General features: G+C 38.0%; 2 protein-coding genes across 5 annotated transcripts; one reads left to right on the top strand and one right to left on the bottom strand.

Annotated features, from left to right (window-relative positions):
- Positions 1-223: 223 nt before the first annotated feature.
- aptx (aprataxin) lies at positions 224-4488 on the bottom strand. 3 transcript variants are annotated; one of them, XM_040024157.1, is made up of 7 exons: positions 4321-4478; positions 3246-3292; positions 2846-3124; positions 2695-2760; positions 2376-2602; positions 829-932; positions 224-720 (listed from the first exon to the last, which is right to left on the bottom strand). In XM_040024157.1, the coding sequence occupies exons 1-7, from the start codon at positions 4448-4450 to the stop codon at positions 572-574; spliced, it is 1002 nt and encodes a 333-aa protein (XP_039880091.1). In that variant the 5' UTR covers positions 4451-4478; the 3' UTR covers positions 224-571. The 3 variants fall into 3 exon arrangements, with proteins under 3 accessions (XP_039880091.1, XP_039880092.1, XP_039880094.1); XM_040024158.1 differs by having other exon boundaries at positions 2695-2754; XM_040024160.1 differs by lacking the exon at positions 3246-3292 and having other exon boundaries at positions 2846-3007; positions 4321-4488.
- Positions 4489-4547: 59 nt separating this feature from the next.
- Positions 4548-12500, top strand: dnaja1 (DnaJ heat shock protein family (Hsp40) member A1). 2 transcript variants are annotated; one of them, XM_040024156.1, is made up of 9 exons: positions 4548-4653; positions 5931-6077; positions 6171-6360; positions 7618-7722; positions 7830-8057; positions 8154-8268; positions 8498-8613; positions 9189-9289; positions 9530-12500. In XM_040024156.1, exons 2-9 carry the CDS (start codon positions 5946-5948, stop codon positions 9761-9763), a joined length of 1221 nt encoding a protein of 406 aa, XP_039880090.1. In that variant the 5' UTR covers positions 4548-4653; positions 5931-5945; the 3' UTR covers positions 9764-12500. The 2 variants fall into 2 exon arrangements, with proteins under 2 accessions (XP_039880090.1, XP_039880089.1); XM_040024155.1 differs by having other exon boundaries at positions 5931-6360.
- The last annotated feature ends 468 nt before the right edge of the window (positions 12501-12968 follow it).

Genomic DNA, 12968 nt, shown 5'->3' with positions numbered 1-12968 from the left:
TATATAAAAACCTGTAAGTTCGAAAGGTTTCTTTTATACTTTTTGAAACAAATGCTGATTTCTGTGGTAGCTGTGCCGGCTCTGAAAGCGAGTTAATGCATTCCCAGTACAATACATCGACAGCTTCCTTTGTTTTCTGTAAATCTGCATTAAAAATCAGTCTAAACTTGATGCACTGCAGGACTTAAAAGAGGCAACTTTAATTGAAAAGATATAGGCAGTATTTAGTTCTTAGAAAATATTTATTGCAAAATATTTTAACATGTTTGAAATGGTATTAACACTAAATGAAATCCATGACCTTGCATTACACTGATGGCATTTACCTTGAACGTTTTGTAGCTTGACACTCAATTTCCTATTAAACTGGAAAACCCTAAAAAGCTGAAAAAGCAACAAACATTGAAGACCTTTGGAATTTGTAATCAGGCCAATAATTATGGAACCTACAGGAACTTAACATTGTACAAAAGAATGAATCTATACTATAAAAAAAAAAAAAAAGTTAACATGAGATATGTGATCAATGAAAACCCAGAGCATGAGCATGAGTTACAGTCACATTGTTATCTCAGAAATGAGACTTCAGGTGTTCCTTCAGTGCCGGTATAGTGGGAAGCTCTTTGCGACACACGTGGCAGCGGAGAGGTAGCTTCAACAACTCACTGGTGCCTTCTTTCACAGTGACTTTTCCATCAGTTTCAAGCATCTGAATGACATCTGCAGGAAGAAAAACACAAAGTATTTTGAGTCCACAGTATAAATGATTTGCTCTAAAGCCAAATTATTTCTAAGCAGGTGTTAAAAATAAACTAGAACTGTTCTTACCCTTAGAGTCAATGAAGTAATCTGTTGTAAATGAGTTCCAATGCTTTTTGTTCTTTAAACAAGGTGAGTCAAAGTCTTGGCTGATCACGTGGAGGTGAACATGGCTGAAAGAGAGAACATTTCAAAGCCACATTAAAAACCTGTTTAAGATTAGAAAGTAAAGTCTGAAGCGTTTACATTTCAGATCTTAGCCACAAGATGGCAGCAGATGTCCAAAACAGCTTCTAGCTTCAAGTTTCGTGGCACTTTTATTCCAAAATAATGTGGGAAGAATCTAGACCAGGGGTACCCAATCTCAGTCCACGAGGGCCGGTGTCCCTGCAGGTTTTAGATCTCACCCTGGGTCAACACACCTGAATCACATGATTAGCTCATTACCAGGCCTCTGGAGAACTTCCAAGACATGTTGAGGAGGTAATTTATCCATTTAAATCAGCTGTGATGGATCAAGGACACATCTAAAACCTGCAGGGACACCGGCCCTCGTGGACTGGGATTGGGGACCCCTGATCTAGACACTCACACAGTATGTAGTAGTTATTTTAAGGTAATGATTGTTGTTTATGTGTCAGACGTTGGGACCACACTACAATTTATTAGATTCATTTTTTAAATACAATAATACATCTGCATCACATTTCTCTTTAATGGTTTTAAAGATGTTTTACATGTTCATATGAAAAATTAAAGCCAGATCAGAAGAACAGGATGAAACATTAAAAACGCAAATTTGAAAAATCAGAGCCTTTGTAAATGAAAACATAAAAAACAGACAAATAAAAGTAAACGTTCAATGCGGAAATGATGAGCAATTAAGGTTCATTTACACTAAGCGTAAACATGAAATGTACTTATTTTAAGCATAGAGAAGTTTGCACAGTTTTTTTTAAATTAACATTTATTCCCAGAAAGTTAGGATTCCCTTTCAAAATTGCTTCCAAATGTATTCTGTTGACGCTTTTGTTTTTTAGCTTATAACAACCACGTGATTGATTTCACAAGCTTTTGAGTCAGAATGAAAATCCTTAACCCTAACCTCTTAAAAGTCATTAACTTCAGAGCTTCTTTAACCTTGAGTACCACATTAACTGGAGCTCGGTGTCTACCTGGTAAACAAACAAACAAACAAAAAATGCTTACTTTGATTTTTAATTGACTTCGAACTGTCTTTCATTTCCTGAATTTCTCTCTACAATTTATTGGTCTTAATTTTTAGTTTATTCTGCCCTGTACTTCTTTATTTCATTCAGTCTTTGTTTTATTTTGCTGCTCTCTGAAGCACTTTTTAAGGTAGATTCTGAAAAATTCTCTATAAAACCAACAATTACTATCATTATTATCACTATTCTTATTCTAATTTAAAACTATATGTTTTTTGTTGTTTTTAATTGTTTGTTATAGCAGTCTCAATAAACACATCCACTAAAGCCTCATCAGTCAAATTGTAGTAAAAGGACCAAGTCTAAGCATATTACCTCCATATTTTTAGTTTAGTTTAGTTACTCTCCCAAGTTCACAAAATCATTTCATATAGTCTAAATTTTTACCTCATGCTTGGGATGGCGTGGTATCCCGTGCGGAACTGCACCGAACTACAATCTGGGCGCTGTTGAATCATTTGGTCAGCAACTTTCTGCATGTGTTTCACCAGATCACAGTGCTCAGTGCGCAAAGCCTTCAGGCTGGGAATTGACTGCCACGGGAGCACAAGCCAGTGGTGGCGAGCTTTGGGGTATTTATCTTTAATAACGACCACTTTATCATCCTTGTACACCTAGTTTAAAAAAGTTAAAAATTGGATATTAGAGACAAAATCCAGTTCTCCAGTCAACATCACATCGTGAGTCTCTTTTATAGAACGGCTACCTGCATCTTGGGGTCTTGCATTGATGTCTTAAGGCCTTGACTCCAGTGTCCAGCATTTTCCTGCAACCGATATTAGGGGACATGTTTCTTCTGGATAATGTATTCCTTCAAACTCAAAACATGAAAACAATCCAAACATTTTTTTTCTTACATTTGTTTTTGGGGAATCAGCGTGACTGACTGACACTGAGATCCTTTCTGTTTGTTTGTCTGTTTTCATACTCTGAGCGTCCCTCTGACTCTCTCGGTCCTCTGAAGTGGACTCTCGCTGCCTTTTTGTTCCACTTTGGCTGCCAGTGGGATCCTCTTTGAACTGTACAGTGTAGGGGTAAAGCTGATTGACAATATGAAGGTGCTGTCCAGGCTTTATTTTGACCTCACTGTCTTTACCGACCACCACGGAGTCTACAGAGGTGGGGTTTAAGCCCAGCTTTGGAATAAAAATGGGGATATAAAAGACAGATTGTAAGATTATATAGTAAAAAGTGGAAGATGGGAAAAAGTTTAACCTCTTTATAGATATTCAAATTATGAATGTGTAAGTATCTTACCTGTTTAACTTTGACATAACCTTTGTTGCATTCTGCTTTCAGCTCCACTGGTTGGAAAAGACATTTGCAAAAGTCACACTTTCCACATGTTAATGATAAAATCTTTGGGAAATTTATAATAGTTTAGAAAGTCAATTAAAAATGCTGTAAATGGGTTTGGGCTTCCTATGGGTCCTCCAGCTTCCTCCCACAGTCCAAAGATATACATGTTAGTGGTGATTCTAATATACCCATGGATGTGAGGCAGATACGCTGTTTGTAGTGTATAGTTTAATGTATGGTTTTGGCTTTGTGTGCTCAGTAAGACGCTTAATAAGTGCTTAACCTCAATATTACAGAAATGCATTCGGCCCTTCAGTTGATCCATCAACTATTAATCAAAGCCTCATCAGAAATGGTCTCACTGGAGAGGTGACAGTCATGAAAGAAAGAAGGGAAATGGGGAGAAAGGGTTTCAGTTCAGGTTGAGAACTGGAATGAAAAATCAAGGGCGACGGGTATTATGGCGTGTCAAATCCAAATTTAAACATTTTGGTTCAATTTGTTACTAATATGTAAGAAGGAGGTCAGGAGAAACACAACAGTAAATGTCTACAGGCATATGTAAAACACAGTGGAGGCTCGGTCTGCGTTTCAGCCAGTGTTGCTGAGATCTTATCAAAATTGATGGAATTATGAATGCAGAGAAGTACCATCACATTTTGATTCACCTTGCATCTGGAAAGCACCTGATTGGCAACAGCTAAATTTTTCAGCATCAGCTATCATCCTTGTTAAAGCAGTCTGTGATCACCTTGATTGAGAACGAAACAAAAGGCGGCCAACATCTAAAGAAGAGATTTGAATGTCATTCAAGAAGCCTGCAGTTCTCCAGGCTTCTTGAAGATCGCTTAAACAGATTACAAGAACACCTGCCTAAGAGAGCTCAGGCTGTGTTGACGTGGCCATAACCTTAGCGGTCATACAATACATCTCTTTTTTAATCTTTCTTTTTTATTTTGATAAAAAAAAAAAAAACTTCAATAGTTGATCTAATTGTTAACACTGCTAGTGTTTCAGACTGAGATGCTGTTACCTTGCTGCCGAGAGCATTTTTTGTCTTTGATGGTTGTTTCTGGCCCTCGCCCCAACACAACAGTCTGTAAATGAGGGAGCTGAATGGGTTTATGATTCCCCTCCTCGCTAATAAGCCAACAGAGTGGCATTTTATCATCGTTTGTCTTCGGCCTCGCAACCAGGGTTTCTGTTTCCAACAGTTCACGCTTGTTTGGGTGACTGGGGGCTCCGTCGCAGGAAATAAACGTCACCGGACGCGACTTTCATTTACGATAGAGGCGGGTTAGAAGAACCTTCTAGAAGAGTTGCTGTGAGCGGAGGTTGTGAGGCGACATCATTGTCTTCATATAAGGTTGGAAAACAGTAATTATCTGTTCACACGGTGTTTATCACAAGTGTCATGTGTATTTTTTGGTCGGTGTTTAAGTTGAGAAAACAACAAAGCTAACCTTTTTTTTTTTCCCTTAGCCGGGCTAAGTAGCTCAAATAGCCTCGTAGGGCCCGAGCAGCCCCAGTTTGTGCCCCTCATGTAACAGCATACATTTAACCACTGGATTATGTAAAACCTAAGTAACTGGAGATGTCTGAAAAGTACCAAAAGGAGCGTTCGACAACAGTACGAGTTGTTTTTTATTGATTTATAAACACCTCTGAAACCAACTGGATACAAACATCTTGTTCAAATATACTGTGATCTTTTATTCCCACTAATAAAAGATTACAAATAGTTGAGTCGCCAAGTTTTACTATCGCTTCTAAAACAAATATGGCAGCGTTGAGTAAACAAATTACTCAACGCCGGACAGAAAGTGAAGGCACTACTGGTCTTTGCTCCTTTTTACAACGGAAAAGGTCTTGTGTAGGACTTGCTAGTTATCTGACTGTTTTTAAAAGGGCTGGATTGAGGCTGTATTTGTGTGGTGCTGGTAACTGGTAGCTAATTCTTTGAATCCCCACCCCCACCCACCCCCCGTGAAGGGATTTAGTGACTCTGTTATGATAATAAGGAATAAGTTGCTGGTTTGGATCTACTTCACCCTTTAGAGTAGGGATGCCAGACTCGATTCACATTGTGAACTCCAGTTTGAGCTTGAGTGGGCCAGATTGGTGAAAGTAAAATAATAAAAATGCTGCTGTAGTGAAATCTGTCAGCAGGTCTTTTTAGGCTTAAAGAAATGTGTCAAATTAACAGAAAAGGTAAGTCATTGAGTGTCTGGCAATTATTTTGTTAACAGAAACTGTATTAGATGGTGAAAAAACAGGAACGTTTTTGTCATTTAGTTCGTTACTTACTACTCTGACGTACTATAAATGGCCATGAACGTATGAAAATACAATTAGAAGTCCAAAATTAACGTCTGTGTGCACATTTTCTAAAGCTCTCCGGAGGGCTAGGTTGAAGTCTTTGCTGGGCTGATTGTGGCCCACAAGCTTTATGTTTGAGTCATCACCTCCCATCTAATCACGAAGTATTTCCAGGTTGATAGTTTAGGGTGACAGTGGCCATGCAGATCACATGCAATGTCCTCTATGGTCACAAGATCTCAGCCCAGCTCAGCTCAGATTCACCAGAAGCTGAACATTTATGAACTTTATTTTATTTATGAATATTTTATTTATTTATTTCAGTTTCTCAAGGCAAATATGGTCAAAGAAACAGGTTTTTACGACACTTTGGGTGTGCCACCCAGCTCAACTCCAGATGAGCTGAAAAAGGCCTATCGCAAACTGGCTTTGAAATATCACCCTGATAAAAATCCCACAGAAGGAGAGAAGGTGTGTAGTATTTTCTTACTGTCATTAACATCAACAGGTGAGGCACACATGTCTTCTGACACAGTCTGTCTTCTCTTTTTTCTTTTCTTCAAGTTCAAGCAGATCTCACAGGCCTATGAGATTTTGTCAGATCCGAAGAAGAGAGAGATTTATGACCGGGGAGGTGAAAAGGCTATAAAAGAAGGAGGAACTGGCGGTGGAGGTGGTGGGGGCTTTGCATCACCCATGGATATCTTTGACTTGTTTTTTGGTGGAGGCAGCCGGATGCATAGAGAGCGAAAAGGTAGGCAAATTTTGAGAGGATATAGCAGTGAAATAATATGTAAAGCCATTTAGTTTGCCTGTGTTAAATATGTTCTCTGATGCAATGCGATATGAAAGAAAACTGGTTCTAAAGACTCAGACACAAAGAGTTTGAATCTGTTAAATCATACTGTGGCTTGGTGCTGTATGATCTTTAATACACCCCCACCCCTAATTGTGATGTAGAGTTTTTGTTTTTTTTACAAGTACACTTTTTTACACTAGAGGTCAGTCATGATACAGATAACACAGGTCTGCAACCTAAAAACTGCACGGGATTCTTTGACTGTTTCTTATAGATTTTTACTCACTGAAACCGGGGAAAATATTTTTAAAATTCAATCTCGTCATGTTTTCTTGCAAAACTCGTGTTTTTAGTGTAATTAAGCACACAATTTCCCCTTTTCAACTGAAATCTGGTATCCTATACTTGAGTCAAAAAAGCGTATCTAATAATGATGTCTTACATTCATTTAATATTTCTAAGAGTGAGACTCAAGAGAAATACAAATAGAAAATACGAGGAATTGAGTGAGGTAAGTGGAGGGTTATTTTCTTCATGGCGAAAGGTAGGGAATCTTTAAAAAATATGTTTAGTTAATTGTAATAAAACATTTTTAATTGAATTTTTCTTTTATCACTGTTGTGCTTTTTTTATGTAAACTCCTCATGTTTTGCAAAAACTCTGTACGTGATGGAGGGAAATGGAGATCGTTTTTGGATTCAGCACTCTAAAAACAATAACATTTACCAAAAATATCACATGCAGCTGAAAAATCTTTTTTTTTTTTTGGCAGACTTGTGTAATTGGCAGAGCCAGAGAATGCCAAGCAAACAAAGATTATCTCTGCACTTATAGTTCTAGCTGAGATAAAGTAGAACAGTCTTTAAAGGCTTGAAAGTTCATGCTCATACCGTAAGAGACCTGTTAGTCACGGGTACACTTGCCCCTAAAGCATGCCTGATTTATGCTCTGTTTTGCTCTAGATGGCTTTAGAATTACAAAGAGACAGTGTGAGAAATGCTTTCTGAAAAAATGCCTCACTCTTCGAACGTAGAGAGTGTGAATGTTTGAGTTTGGGGATTTTTTTTCTACTTATTACTGCATTTAAAATGTACAGCAAAATGATTGAATTATTGAAAGCTTGTCTTAGTGGTTTCTCTGGGAGACCTCTCAGGCTTAAGTGTTACTGCTGAAATCTGTGATATAACTAACTGCAATATTGTTGCCCCCCAGGGAAGAATATTGTTCATCAGATTACAGTGACACTAGAAGAGCTTTATAATGGAGCAACAAGAAAACTTGCTGTCCCAAAGAATACCATTTGTGACAGATGTGAAGGTATGTTTCTCTTAAAAAGTTGCTTAGATGTTAGTGAGATGTGCGTCACATCAGTCTGGTGCAAGTTATCTAACCAAACTGTTTCTCCTGCATTATTCATTTGGCAGGTCGTGGAGGTCGTAAAGGAGCGGTACAGGTGTGCATGTCTTGTCATGGCACAGGGATGCAAGTCCGCGTACACCAGTTACTTCCAGGTATGGTACAGCAGATGTCCACAGTGTGCCACAGCTGCCAAGGACAAGGAAAAAGAATCAGCCAAAAGGACCGCTGCAAAGCATGCGGAGGCCGGAAGATCCTACGACAGAAGAAGATCTTGGAGGTCCACATTGACAAAGGTGAGAGAAATGTAAAACTTTTTTTTGCGTCTGTTTGGTGTGCAAACAACGAAAACAGTAAACCTGTACATATGTTACCCGGTGACATTTACACAGGAATGAGAGATGGCCAGAAAATTGTTTTACATGGAGAGGGAGACCAGGAGCCGGGACTCGAGCCAGGCGACATCATCATTGTTTTAGATCAGCGAGACCATGCACAATTCACCAGGTAAAAAGAAGCCGCTCTTCAGTGTCTTTTTGTTGTTTTGAATGTTAACTAGGATGATAAACCAAAGTTGGTGCTTTACCATCACCCTCTCATCCTTTTGTGCAATAAAAAATAAAAGTAATTTCCATGTCCGTGCTGTAGGCTGACATTTGACTTTCTTTTTGCTTTTTTCTTTTTGTTTTTTTTTTGTTTGTTTTTTTGTTTGTTTTTTCCATTTTTGTCTAACTAGGAAAGGAGAGGACCTCATCATGTCCATGGAGTTGCAGCTGGTTGAGGCTTTATGTGGTTTCAAGAACCCCATTCAGACACTGGACAACAGAACTCTCCTCATCACATCACATCCAGGTAAATCAAAGTGGGAAATGCTTTTTGGGAGTTACTTTGATTGGCAACCAGATTAGTGTATGAAAATATTCTTAGCATCAGCAGGTTCAGGTCCATTTTTGTTTTTTGTTTTTTTTTATTGTTCTGCTTTAGAGGATATGAATGTATTATTGAAAAAATGCATCCAATGAATAACACATATTGAATTTAGAAACTGTCATAGCGCTTTTTAAAATAATTCCAGGTGATGTTTGAAAGATTTCTCTGTGAGATGTGAACCGTGTTTTAGATGTGTTGTGTCATTGTGATGTCCTCCTTTTCCAGAACAGTTAAAATCATTTTATTTGAAAAATATGAATAAACAGTGATGATTTTTTTTGTTTAGATTGACTTAATTTGTAATGGGCCTAATGTTATTGTCAGCCAAGCAAACCACATTTGGTGTGGCTTGTACTTCACAGTGAAACTAGGCCACCTTGTCAAGACCACTGGACCTCTACTGTACAGTAGTTAAAATAAACTACAAACTCATTCTTACTCAGTTAATTTATTTTGATGTTGTATATATTTGTTTGTTTGTTTTTTTTAAATTACAGGGGAGTTGATCAGGCCTGGCGACACTAAGTGTGTCCTGAATGAAGGGATGCCCACGTATCGCAGGCCGTTTGAGAAGGGGCGTCTCATTATTCACTTCTCGGTAAGAATCTCTTTGGCATTTATTGTTTATTTTGTTTTTGTTTTTTTTTTTAATGCCTTTGTCTTTTATATTTTTATGACTAAATTACGCATAAGTAAGCAAAGCAGCTGATGAGGCCCATATTTGCAAACATTGACACCATTAAAATAACATAAAGTGTTAGCATTTTTCTGCATTATAATATGCGTGTATGGTCTATTGTGGAGCTGCAACTGAATCTATTTACGGATGTTTCATTAGGTGGTGTTCCCAAAAGCTAATTTCCTCCCCGAACATAAGCTGAAGGAGCTGGAGCGCTATCTCCCAGAAAAGATGGATGCAGAGCAGCCAGACAGTATGGACGATGACCTCTACATCTATGCTGACCTGGAGGACTGTGACTTTGAGAACAGGAGAAGATACAGAAATGAGTGCTACTACATGGACGAAGACGACTACGCCACCACTGGTGGTGTTCAGTGCCAGACGTCTTAAGCAACAGCTGGCCTTTGTCTATTCCAGAAGCTTAGATCCTCATCTCCAATGCAAAGCACCTTTTTTTTGGTTATCTGTGCACTTTTAACTTTATTTTCCTTAAAAATCAATTAGTCTCTTTAGCTTGTTTGAAGTTGGTTCATAAAATGGTTTCCCAGTGCCCTGTGAATGTTAAAATTGCAGGACTTGAACTTAGATGCAGTTCAGTGGAATTCCTTTTCATCTAGGACCTTTTTTCTTTCTTTCTTCTTCTTCTTCTGTCATTCACACTGTGATTAAAGATGAGGGCTGGTATAACAGGCTTCAGGGAAAAGCGTGACGGCCTGCTTTTTGTGCAGTTACACTAAAACTGATGACAATAATAGGTAAATAACCTATATATCTATATAGAGAGAGAGAGAAATCTAAATCAGGCGTTGAAAACCACTTTTTGAAGACTCATCCATTTTTGGTGTCTGTAGCCCTTTCAGACATGAAATTTGTAACAGCGCTGAATCTGTCAGTCTCTTAAAGTAACAGCATACTGTCTTTCAGTCAATGTTCCTCATGCCTTCATTCAGACATCCCTGTGACTGTGACGGAGAGAGCCACGGTATGTGCACGATATCAGCTTTATTTGTAAAAGTCTTTGTATTTACGGGGACGTGCGTTGTCAGTATTGAATCTAGCAAAGTCTAATGACAATTGTCATTAAGAGCAAGGACATCATCCCCAACCCTTTTCACAGAGGCTAGAAAACTTTATCACAGAGGAAATTTTTCTCTCTGAGCAGTTTAGAAACTGAGCTGGTGTTTTGCGTTCTATAGTGAGCTGATCGGCCCACAGAGCTACAACAGAGACGTGCACGCTTGTAATAGTGTGGGTGTCTCTCTGTTGTGACTGCATGCAGTCAGCCAAATACACATATTTTCTGACCTAGTGCGTTTGCTGCTGTAACTTTAACTCTTTACCCTTTAAAGCCTACTAAGAGTAATCCTTGGAGTTCTTTTGTGAAGAGTGGTCACATTTCTGGTTACAGTACAGAATCACAGCGACACTTCAGAAAAACAGGAAACTATTTTAATGATTGTAAAACCACATCTTAATTGATATACAGTGAGATGTCAAAACTCGTTAAGGGAACATGTGAGGTCATCAGATGTCGTCTTTATGGGGGAAAGAGTTAATGAAAAAGCGATCAGAGTGCTGATTTATACAGCTCAGGCGTGTTTGTCTGAAAGGGGCTCACGAGGACCAGATGGTGGTGGAGGTGCTTGGAAACTTGATTTAAAACATTAAAGCTGTTGTACCCTTTCAAGGGCTATTTTTTCAGACTTTTTATGAAAAAACGTGTGACAGGTTTGAAATCAGTGTAGTCATGATTAAAACAGGGAAACGGGAAGTTCAAGCCACTTAATTTCCAACTAATGTTTGAGTTTAGCGTTTTGTTTAGTTTTTTCCTGAGCTGCAGTCAGTTGTCTGTGACGATGCCGCGCTCGTCTAGTATAGTGTAAGTGTGAGAGTGTGCAAAGGTATGTGCAATCACCTTATATTTTGAAAGGCTATTTATGATTCTTGTTATACTCATTTACATTTCATAATTCTTTTTTTTTTTTTTTTTTTAAACTAGAATAGGTTTACATGCTAATATTAAAAAAACTAAACACAACGTATTCTTCCGTGCCCCGCTCCATATTGCCGCTACGCCACAGTTCATCCTCTTCCTGAAATGCTCATCCTGAAAGGTCCAGCCTGCTCTGATTGGTCAGAAAAAGCTGTCTGTGGATTAAGTCTCAAGTTTCTCAGGAGCTGGGAGTGCATGAAGACTCCTGCATTCAATCATTGTGACAGTAACAGAACATTTTGTGTGCTTTGCCTATGACTGAGACATTTTAGAGACATTTCTTTCTGTGGAAAGAAGAGAATAACTTCCTTGTGGTCCTTCTCTTTCTTACCCGTGTGTGTTCCCTGACATTTTTTCCCTATCACTGGACCCGTTTTCATTTTATAAAACAAAGCATAAGCAGGGCTATTTTGAATAGGTATGATTTTTCTTTGGAAACAGTGGCATGGTTGTGGCAACATTGTACTCGAAAAGGTTTCTAATGTCTGCCTGTTTAGTTTTGTTGTGAGTTTAAAATCATTGGAAGACAATGAGATCAGACTCCAAAATCTAGAGTTTAAATGACAAATGAAACCAGATATTAATATTTTTCCATATTCCTTGTGAACCTTGTAAAAGCCAAAATGAGTAATGGGAGTTTATGGATGGGCTTTTAAAATAGATAAACCTGCAAACTTTATACCTCATTAAAGTGTCTGCCTGTTTGAAAGCCTTTTCATAACTTAACTTGAAGTTACTTGATAATGCAGTTTTATTTTTCTTTCTTTTATCTCAATGGTGTTTGCCTTGGATGTTGTAAAACGGTCATGCTCACAGAAGCAAGGGTCTCCTTAAATAATGTAAGTAGTTCTTGAATGCAGATGTGAATTTGAGCGCTCATAATGTAAGGGGATTTCAATGCAAAGAGTAATTCAAGTAAATGTTGCCAAGGTTTTAAATTAACTTGATGCATGTTTGGACCAGTGGTCTACTTGTTTGTGTTCATGTTTTCTAAATAAATGTGATTTAATGGTCTTTCTAAGTTTCTGTGTAAAAGTGCTTAATATCTTTTAGAAAATCTGTCTCTGCTGTTTTTCATTAAACTGGATTTTTATACCCAGATATTAAAATTCAGACACCCTGTTACAATCTAAACCACTGGCTCAAAGTATTTTTTTCCTCTTTCTCTGTACATCTCACACTCTAGTCATTATTCAGTTGGATAGAAATTAATATAAAAATAGGGGTTTTTTTTTTTCTAAAATTGAATATTTGCTGGGTTTTAATCTACAGTGACCATATATCGGGTACAGTTGCGATAGCATGCCCTTTTTTTCTCCCCAGTTCGAAGATTTTACATATGAGGGTTTTTTGTTTTGTTTTTTTTAATCTCCTGGTCCTTAGCGGGTTCTGAAATTAGGTAAATACAACCTTAAAATTCCAAATTATTTAACAAAAACTAAGACAAAACACAAAAATGGTGTGTGAAAGATGAGGTATACGCCATGATTCAGTAGTTTGTACAACCACATGTTGCAGCTTTGAGTCATTTGTTTATGCACAGCAGTCTCAATCAGGTTTTTATCCCTTCTGTTGTAGATTTGCTGCTGTGTTTAGGATCAT

Source organism: Simochromis diagramma, unplaced genomic scaffold (assembly GCF_900408965.1).
Source record: "Simochromis diagramma unplaced genomic scaffold, fSimDia1.1 OVJJ01000302.1, whole genome shotgun sequence".
NCBI lineage: Eukaryota > Metazoa > Chordata > Actinopteri > Cichliformes > Cichlidae > Simochromis > Simochromis diagramma.
The sequence above is the reverse complement of the archived record's forward strand: the minus strand, read 5'-3'. Positions and strand labels throughout refer to the sequence as shown.

What these genes read in the sequence shown, in the direction of transcription:
- aptx (XM_040024157.1), bottom strand. Translation starts at nt 4,450, where the DNA reads ATGCCACTCTGTTGGCTTATTAGCGAGGAGGGGAATCATAAACCCATT. An exon ending in CTGATTCCCCAAAAACAAAT is followed by an intron (nt 2,761 to 2,845) that starts GTAAGAAAAAAA and finishes CCCTAATATCGG; the next exon opens with TTGCAGGAAAATGCTGGACA. An exon ending in TGCAAGACCCCAAGATGCAG is followed by an intron (nt 2,603 to 2,694) that starts GTAGCCGTTCTA and finishes TTTTTAAACTAG; the next exon opens with GTGTACAAGGATGATAAAGT.
- dnaja1 (XM_040024155.1), top strand. Translation starts at nt 5,946, where the DNA reads ATGGTCAAAGAAACAGGTTTTTACGACACTTTGGGTGTGCCACCCAGC. An exon ending in GGAGGTCCACATTGACAAAG is followed by an intron (nt 8,058 to 8,153) that starts GTGAGAGAAATG and finishes ACATTTACACAG; the next exon opens with GAATGAGAGATGGCCAGAAA. An exon ending in GTCTCATTATTCACTTCTCG is followed by an intron (nt 9,290 to 9,529) that starts GTAAGAATCTCT and finishes ATGTTTCATTAG; the next exon opens with GTGGTGTTCCCAAAAGCTAA.